Source organism: Acanthisitta chloris, unplaced genomic scaffold, assembly GCF_000695815.1.
Source record: "Acanthisitta chloris isolate BGI_N310 unplaced genomic scaffold, ASM69581v1 scaffold17563, whole genome shotgun sequence".
Classification (NCBI taxonomy): domain Eukaryota; kingdom Metazoa; phylum Chordata; class Aves; order Passeriformes; family Acanthisittidae; genus Acanthisitta; species Acanthisitta chloris.
In genome coordinates, this window is record NW_008664549.1 from 60,593 (window position 1) to 70,032 (window position 9,440).

Sequence of the window (9,440 nt, forward strand, 5' to 3'; positions counted from 1 at the left end):
GCATCATGGCCACATGCTTGGTGACTAACCATCTTCCTTCACGTGCTTCTAACCTGCCACTCAGACTTTTATGTTAGATAAGACCATGAGCTGTGTGTCCTGTGGTCTCTGTGGATCTCACAGCCTGAAGAGACACAGTGTATGTGAGCACTCCTGGTGTGGGTGCTGTCCCATACCTCCATCCCCATCATGGGACCTTTTACAGGCTAGAGACTGAGAAGGTGGCATGAAAAAGTAGACACAGAGTGAGTTCATAAGATGGAAAAACCTTGTGAAACAGTGATTTTCTATCTCTTGCCTCATAATTTTTCATCTCCATTTGCTTTTCTCTATTTTCTATCTCTTGCCTAATTTTTCATCTCCATTTGCTTTTCTCACGGTTGCTAAGCACTGAGCTGGTGTTTTCATAAACCTGCCTGTTATCCTCCATATGCTCATGTCATACTTACTTGCATGAACCTGAGTGATTCTAATCAGCTCAGGGCCCATCATTTTATTTGAAAAGATAGGATTTCTCCCTTCCCAAGTCTGCATTGCTTCATATATACAGACATGAAGCATCAAGTGCCATCTAGCTCTGCAGTCATTCCATTTTCCACAATCCAGCTGAGCAACTGGTTCATATTTTTACTAGCAGAGAAGTATGGTGTCACCAACAAATTTTACCCTCTCACCTCCTCTTCCTGGTGGTTTATGAGTTTGTTAAGCTGAAAAAGTCCCAGCACACCTCTCTGCAGGACTCTCCTTGTGACCTCTCCCCACAGTGAAAACTATCTGCTGGCTCCCACCCTCTGCTTGGTGCCCTGTTTTTATCCAAGAGAAAATTTCCCTCTGTTCTGTGACAACTTAGTTTCTAAGACCCTAATGCTCCTCTAAATCTTTTTCCATAGCTCATTGCTCTCATGAGCCAGAGGGATTTTCTCAGCATCTCTGCTAATTACACCATTTCCTTTTTAACTTGGGGCAAGCAGGACGTCCCAAAGCGACGCAGGCCTGGGAGCAGCAGGAACTGCAGGGGTAGCAGAATTATGTTTTCTGCTTTGTACTTGGTCCCTTTCCTAATAACTGAAGCTCAATTTGCCTTTTTGACACTTTGAATATTCAATTGGCATATCCACAGTGATGGAAAGCTGTGTGAGTGACAAGAGCTAATTTGCAGCCCATCTTGGTGATTATATACTTAGGTTACTCTTCCTCCATGTGCTTTACTTTGCTCTTCATTTGCCATTTATCACCCAGTCAATCTTGTAAGATAATTCCACAACTCTTCAGCTAGCTGCACTTTTGAAAAAAATATGAAAAAGAATTCTGAATCATCAGCATATTCATCACCTCATTATTTACCAAGATTTCATGATCATTTATGAGTGTGTTGAACAACAAAAGTTGTTCAAATCTCTTTTGTGATTGCTAACCTTTGTCTCCTATCTGAAAAGTTTACCTCTTTGTCGTTTTACTTTCCTGCAATCAGGATTTTTTTTTTCTGTTTTCTTTGCTTGACTTTTAAAATAAAAGATCTTTTTTCTTCTTATTGTAGCTTCCTTTACTCCTTCATTTAATTATTCTGGGTCTCTATGTGTGCCTGAGGACATTCTCTTCATACTTTTTGTTTGATGGTAAATATTTACTGAGCCTTTCGTATTGTGTCTTTCAATAGCATCCTGCTGTTTGAGAACACTTCACACATTTTACTCTCCCTTTAAGTTCCATTTAATAAGTCTTCTTGGTTTATGTTTCCCTTTTTAGAAGGCAGTAGATCAGGATTTGGACTGTTTTATTGCTTGGGGCATGGTAGACTAGAATGTATCAACCACTATCATAAAGAGACCTTTCAATGGCCACATCTGAAATGAGATTTTGCACAATTCTCAGGCCCAGGAGTTCAGTTCAGGAGTTGCTTCCACTCTCTGGGTCACTGCAAAACTGGTGGGGTCTATTAAAAGAAACAAAATGCATTATTTCCCTGCTTTGCTGGTTACAGGCAGCACATCATCCTTTTCTCCACAGTCTGGCCCCCACCTCATCTCAGGAAAGATGAGCATTTTCTGGTGTTGCTTTGTGCTCACAAATAAGAAGGTGAATGCTGGCAATGCTGATATCATGGGTTGCTTGGAGATCCCAGAAGCATTAGGGAAAATTACAGGCTTGTGTTTCCGAATTGACACTGAGCTTTGCAGTTGCAAGCAAAACTGCTGAAATTCAGACTTCTACCTTTGGCTTGGCTCTGACTAACTATGGGTAATTCTTTTCTTCATTTTACCTTGTACAAGGATGTTGGCCACAGAAATGTGACAAAAGCCCTCTTCCAGCACTGTCTCTGGGTTGTAGAAATTACATATTTTACAATATTCCCCCAAAGGAGTTTGTACACACCAGGTTAGTGCTGGTTTTGACACCTGAGAGTATATCTCAGGTAGGGATGTTTATCAAAACCTTGGATCTCCGTGGTTACTTTGAACTGTCCATTCCCAGAATGAAGATGTAGGGTTTTCTGTTTATTTTTTGAACCCACAGTGTTATTTGGTAGATAGACAGATATCATCCTACTTTGAGGGCTTTCATGTGCTAACAGGGTGGTGAGACACTGGCACAGGTTGCCCAGGGATGTGGTGGCTGCCCCAACCCTGGTGGTGTTCCAGGCCAGGCTGGATGAGCCTTGAGCAACCTGATCTAGTGAGGAGATGTCCCTGCCCATGGCAGGGGGTTGGGACTAGATGATCTGTAAAATCAATTTGAGATTTATTTCATGGTTTCACATTGGTGTTGGTCCAATGACAGATTTCTCAAGTCTGCACTCATACTAACAGTGACCACAAAAGGAAATTCCCTTTAGGACAAAAATACTCCCTTTAGGATGAAAATCTAAGTTGTAGTGTTAAAGAGAAAGAAAAAAATACCCACAGCCTTTAGAAGTTCTGCATTAGCAGAATAAAGACTTGCAGCCTGTTACTGATCTGCAGCAAGAAGATCCATACCAGCCATGGTGATTTCTTCATTTCCTTGCTGAGAAGGAAATGAGAGCACCACGTTCAGCTAAAAGCCCTGTGGGACCAGAGGAGGAACACAGAGACTGGAGAGGAGGAAGGAGCCCTCCAAGCCCCTTCTGGCCATGGGCACTTGCAGATTTTGAGAATTCTGTGCTGAGTTACCAGAAGGTTTAAGTAGGTGCTGGCCTCAGAGAAGGAAACACATTTACAGGGAAACCCCAGATAATTTTCAAGGCTTTGCTATATCAACATATTAAAGATCTTAAAGTAATCCCCTGGCAGAAAGCAAGCAGCTTATTTCTTTCGGTGTGTTTGTTTTAAGATGCCAATCAAACGCTCTTTCCGCAGCAACAGCTCAGGGGTAGATTTGCCTTTGTGCACAAAGTTGGGATCGGGCCCAGAAGGTGACAGCCAAGAGATAAGGACTTAATTAATGTCCAGAAAGAAGCAGGAGGGACTAATGTTATCTGCAGTTTCACCTGACTCACACGATGTGCTGATAATCAATTGAGAATTGCATGAAAAGTGTGAAAACAGCTCGGTCCCCCTCTTAGGACAACTGCTTTGCTCTGGTGCATGGGCAACATTTCAGCCAACCTCACCTCTGCACCATGAGAAGAAAGCTGGTGGAAAAATTACTCATGGCTTCTCTGCATCAGGCATCACAGTGGACCTTTGGGAGAACTGTTGACATTGTACCTCAGGAGAAAACTGGATTTTTTAAGTCCAACGTTTTCTTTGTGATGGAGGTAAAAGATGTGATATGAAATGCTGAGTGATGGAACTCAGTCCTCTTCTTCTGCCTGCAGCTTGGTATCTTGTGGAATGAAGGACACATAAAGTGTCTGGTTCATGAATTGTGACTTTCAATGAGAAGTGCCATCCATGACTTAAATAGGGATGGATATAAAGAAACTCTATGAAGCATTAAATAAGTTAATTTTAAGGAAAATGAGCTCTATTTTTTCCCTTGTAGACCAAAATCCTTCCCTCTGTTGAAAATACTTTGCAATAAATAAATTGCCTTCAAAACACAAAATGTAGAAGTTGAAAATTCTCACTTTGAATTTTGTCAAGGAAAGAGGCACAAAACAAACTCATTTATAATAATCAAAGACATGAAGACACAATTCTGTCAAAGATCAAAAAAATGCATTGAATCCATTTTTTTTTGTTGATGAACACAGAGAGTTTCTTGGTGGTTTTCCCATGGGAAAAGTGTTGCTGCAGAGCACCAAAAGGACCACAGCCAGTCCTGCCTGCTCTGCAGGTGCTTCCTGTGGGGATGGTGCAGAGATGGTCCCACCATCCTGTTGCTCCTCTCCCCCTCCCTGGCACTGCTCTGCTTGTTTTTAAGCATTGAGAAGTAACTAGAAGTTAAGAAATATTACAGTAAATGGTAGAAAAATGCCCAAAAGGAAGATTAAAGCCTTGGGCAGACCAAGTCCCAAGGCCTGTTGTCCTGAAAAAGCCCAAAGGCTGCCTTGGAAGCCACCTTTGAAACCAGGAGAAAAGCAATTGGGAAATTAATAGTTTAACCATGGTGCTTCAGAAATATCATTTTGGCAAGCCATGTGCTGGTGGTTTTGGATGGGTTGTGAAGTGATTCACTGCTGGAGGGATCGGGCAGAGCAGATTGGGGCAGCCCCTGCTGTCCCAGCAGCCCTGGGACAAGATCCTGTGCAGGACAGCAACTCTGAAATACCAGCTGGGACACTCAGGCCTGACCCCTGGACAAGCACAGTGCCTGTGGAGCAGGCTGAAATCACACATAAACTCTTCTTTCTTCTCTTGAGTCTCTTTGTGCTGTTGATCCTCTTAGGCTTTTGGGGTTTTTTTCCTGATCTTACCTTATTTTCCTATTGTCCCCCATGTGGAAACCAACAGTGGTCTTAGCTGGGCTCAGTAGTTCACAGTCACACCTTCAGCTTTCTGTGTTCTGGTATTTCTTCAGGTGCACAGTTTGCCCTGTGGTCTCCTGGAGTTTGGAAGTGTCACACCTCCAGCCCTCCTGCCTTACCTGCTGCAGAGTAAGCATAACCAGAACCCTAAGACCAGGGAAAAATCAAGGTAGAAAGATACACTTGGATAGCAAATATATGTACATAATTTTCAGTAGTGACAACCATTAGAACTGACAGCCTGACAGAGTTCAAGAAATGTTTAGACAATGCTCTCAGGCACATGGTGTGATTCTCAGGGATGTCCTATGCAGGGCCAAGGGTTGGACTCAGTGATCCCTTCCAGCTCCAGATATTCTGCAGCTGCCCAGAGGTCTGAAATACTCTAATGGCAATGAAATCAGCACCCAGAGGTGCCTCTGGCACCCAGAGGCACCCAGCAGCATCCATTTAACACATTAGGGGATCACGTAATAGATATGTATCTATAGGTACGTAATAGATACGTGATCAATAGCTCACGAGAGCCTAGAAATTTATCTCCAGGATATCAAAATATGCATGGCAACATTTCCTAATTAAACAAACGAAAACTCAACCTCTGGGTGAAGCATCAGATGGAACAATGTTATCAGGCCTCACTGGGCAAACACAAGGAGTGTATAAAACCAGCTGCTCCCAGGGCAAGCAGCACCTCTCCTCCACCTGCCTGCCAAGAGCAATGGATCTCAAAGTGGTCTGTGTGCTCTCTGTCACCCTCATCATAGCTCTCAGCACCTTGGCAGAGGGAGCTGCACCACCAAGTAAGTACATTCATCTGTTGTTGCCTTTGCAGGTATGTATGGAGGATCTGGTCCTGCCAACCATAAGTGCAGCCAGGGAGTGTCTTCATTAACAGATGAGACAGCAAATAGCTTGCACTGGTACTATGTATTACCAAAGCTGGAGTCTACCTTTTAATATTTTCAGAGAAATTTATGGCAAAATGTAAGAGACTTCAAGTGAACTCTGGTGTTGATGGAATAACCACGACCCAGATGCGAAGGCAGAGGGACAGACATACCCAGGAGCTCACTAGAATGGGGAATAGCTAAATAGTCTTCTGATATTTATTTTATGCTGCTTTGCCACATGAATGCAGTTTCAAAGGAGTCTGTCTGCCTCCTCATTAAAAGTCAAGTCATTTAGACAACTTCAGAATTGGAAAGCAAGTAACTCAATGACAGATACCTACGGACAGCTCCAGAGTTTCTTGGCTGTGGATGATTGTACAGACTTAAGATATTATAAGTATAGCCACAACTATTTGCACAGAACACTATGTTTTTTTATAGTCACCTGACAAGAATGGGAAAATTTTGTTTCTTTACACCTGTTTGAATATGCACTGGACCTTTAATTCTTTTTGTTTTCACATGAGATGAGCAAAGCAGTAACATTTATTAGCATAGTATTTGAAGTTCTGGGGTTTTCCCATTTGATGTGGTCTATTTGAAGCCCACAGAACCCTCTGTGCTGGGCTGGCTTGGCTGCAAGTGAGACCACAGACTCTCAAAAGCCTTACTGAAATTGAATTGGTGGGAGCTTAAAAGCAGCTTTTAAACCACACAAGTTCTGGTCTCGGCAGGGGACAGAAAGTATACATTTGCACGGATGGACAGGGTCTAGGGAAAAACATTTGTTCCTAGTGGGTATCTGATAAATGCCCCTCCACTAACCAGTGTGCAAACTGACACCCAGTAACTTGCTCCTTGTGTCCTGAACAGCAAGATGCCAGTGTAAACTGTCCCCCAAGGAGAGGAAAAACTGTGGCTACCCAGGAATCTCAGCAGCACAGTGCAAGAAAATTGGATGCTGCTTCAACGCTTCAGCCCCTGGTGTTCCCTGGTGCTTTACTCCTAAACCAAAGAAAGGTAATGTCTCTGCCAGAAACACTGATTTACCTCATGTTTGTTTACCAGAAATATGTACAACAAGGAAGCAGCTTTGCTTTTCTTATTAGGCTAAAAAAGTGGGCACAAAGCTCTGGGTGGTGAATTCACCATCCCTGGAGGTTTTCAAGATGAGTCTGGATGTGGCACTTAGTGCCATGGTCTAGTAACCACAGTTGGGTTGGACTTGATGACCTTTGAGGTCTCTTCCAACCCAGTTGATTCTATGATTCTGTGTGAAGACTACTGGTAGTAAAATGCAAAGTCAAACCTTGTTTACCCACCAGACTTCTGTCTCATCCTCTTCACACAGTATATTTCCTCTTCCTTCGGGCTTCTGCTTATCAAACATCCTGTGCTGATTACTTATAAACATTTCACTGCCATTTCTGATTTTGTTCGACTGCAGAGCAAGGGATCCTCAGCACAAATTTAAAAGGGTTTGCTATGTGACTGGGGAAGGCTAGTTTGACATCTGTACAAATGGCATCCTGTATCTCTGAGGTTTTTTTGCTCTTTTCTGTTTTGATAATTGCTCTTCCTTCCTCTCCTGCATTTTCGCTAACATAATTCTACTTGATGGCTCTTTTTTCTCTCCCATTTTTGCTCCCAGTCTTCAGTCAATGAAATCTCCAAAATGTCCCAGGGGAAATCCTTTTTTCCATGAGTTTATTCCTTCTAAAGCTTCTGTAGTCCTGCTTCGATTTTTTGCCAAGCTTTTCTGAGAGAGGACAAGAGCTGCTCTACCAGTCTTTCAAGGATTGGGTGTATATTTTACATCACTAGTGTTAAGTAATTGAGTTTAATTTACTGCGTTAATTAACTAAGTATAAGCTACATTTGCTGGGCTGACTACACAACACCTTCGTAGGAGAACTTCAGAGCAGCCTCAGCACTTGCACAGGTGAAATGAAAGGAAATGAGGGTGCAAAGGCAATGTTACCCATCAGAAGAACTTGATATAAATTGAGATTGGTCAACGGGGCTCAGAATCATCTGAGGAAAAAATTAATTTTGCTTTTGAACAGTTTGCACTTTCTGAAAATCTTGAAAAATGAATGGCAGTGTCATTGTCGTAGAATTGCTTTTCTGAGCAATTTCAAATTCTGTTTCGGGAGAGGAAAACTGTGAATATATATGCATATATATACTGAGTGGTATAACCTCTTTACTTGTGATTTCACTTTTAATTGCCTGGACCAGCTGTGATTTCCTCCTAAGTGACCTTCCTTCTTTCCATAACTCAAGCTGGCATGCAGAGGTGACTGTTTTTTCCTCTCCTCATATTAGCCAGGCTGCTCTGGAGTTAGCATTGGGTCAGGTCATGATTATCCCCTGCTCTGAGACCAGTGTATGGGAGACACACAGCTTTTCACCCTGTTCCTGCATCTAGGAATGTTAAAGCTGTGCTGCTGCCAGATACTTCTAGGGGTGAGCTTTGCTTCCTCTGGTCCCAGGGGCACAGCAGCAATTCATCATCCTTTGGTATTTAGTTTTGCCTAACAGGCTTGGTAAGGATTTGGGTGAATCTACTGCCTGAAATTGGTACAGAGAATGTCATCATGGCTGTCACATCTACTCACCAACCTCACCTTTGTGTTCTGTCTTTTACCTGTGAATTACCTCATCAGATAAACGGAGCACGAAGTAACACATTCTCTTTCCTTCCTTCGCTTTTTGCTTTACACAGTTAAGAAAATGTGTCCCAACGATCCTTACTCCAGGATAAACTGTGGCCACCCCGGAATCACAGCTAGGGACTGCACAAGGAAGGGTTGCTGCTTCAAGGCACATCCTGCTGGTGTCCCCTGGTGCTTCTACCACCGCGTTGTGGAGGAAGGTAATGTCCTGCACGAGACATCATCCTTGTGTCCCTGTGGGCACACCACAGCTCCTGGAGGGGTCTGTGCTGTGCCTGCCAGATTCCTCACTTAGGGAATCCAAAAATGCCTGGCTTCCTGCACAGAGAAGGGGTTGTTGCATCTGAGACTTGTGGGCAGAATTAACCTGGGCTCAGGTGTGAGCTCAAGCCCTCAGCTAACGCAGTGGTAGAGATGCAGCTACCCAACTCACATCTACTTTATCATCATGAGAGAAAAAAGGTTTTGCTTTAGAAATTTGGAATGAAACTTACAGAAATCTCTGATCCACTACTAACTTCTTTTAAAATTAGAACTGATCTTTCAGCAAGTCTAATGTAGATAACCAATAGCCTCAGCCACAGTGTACTTTGGACTGAAAGCAATTCACCATAATTTGGTTTTACTGATCTGAATCGTAGTTAGAAAACACATATAGAGATAGGGGTTGGGAACAATTGCTAAAAAAAAGCCTTTTGGATATCCTGCATGTAGGCAAACCCTTCCTAGCATCTTGTGTAATTTATGGAGAAAACATGTCCCTTAATCTGCTTCTCCTCTTTACCTCCCCAGCTTGTTAAAGGAGAAACTTCCAACAAGAACCTTGCAATCTTTCGACCTACTCCAATGGGAACAAAAGATGGAGGTCCCAGCTCAGACTTTATATTTTGCAACAGCCATGATTTCTAGGCTGTTTTTACCTGGGATTGACTCCTTTCTGATGAAAAGTTACTGGTAGCTTTTATTCTCTCCATAGGCTAG

The 9,440-nt window shown here is 42.9% G+C and overlaps 1 protein-coding gene across 1 annotated transcript; it reads left to right on the forward strand.

The window, feature by feature from the left end:
* The first annotated feature begins 5,609 nt into the window (after window positions 1–5,609).
* On the forward strand, window positions 5,610–9,440 carry LOC103799115 (trefoil factor 1-like). The gene is made up of 4 exons (XM_009071414.1): window positions 5,610–5,691; window positions 6,655–6,801; window positions 8,510–8,659; window positions 9,436–9,440. Exons 1-4 carry the CDS (start codon window positions 5,610–5,612, stop codon window positions 9,438–9,440), a joined length of 384 nt encoding a protein of 127 aa, XP_009069662.1.

Bases quoted from the DNA above. Each gene is read 5' to 3' on its own strand.
- LOC103799115 (XM_009071414.1), top strand. From the start codon at position 5,610: ATGGATCTCAAAGTGGTCTGTGTGCTCTCTGTCACCCTCATCATAGCT. The intron at 5,692-6,654 runs GTAAGTACATTC...TGTCCTGAACAG, and splicing joins AGAGGGAGCTGCACCACCAA to CAAGATGCCAGTGTAAACTG. The intron at 6,802-8,509 runs GTAATGTCTCTG...TGCTTTACACAG, and splicing joins TACTCCTAAACCAAAGAAAG to TTAAGAAAATGTGTCCCAAC.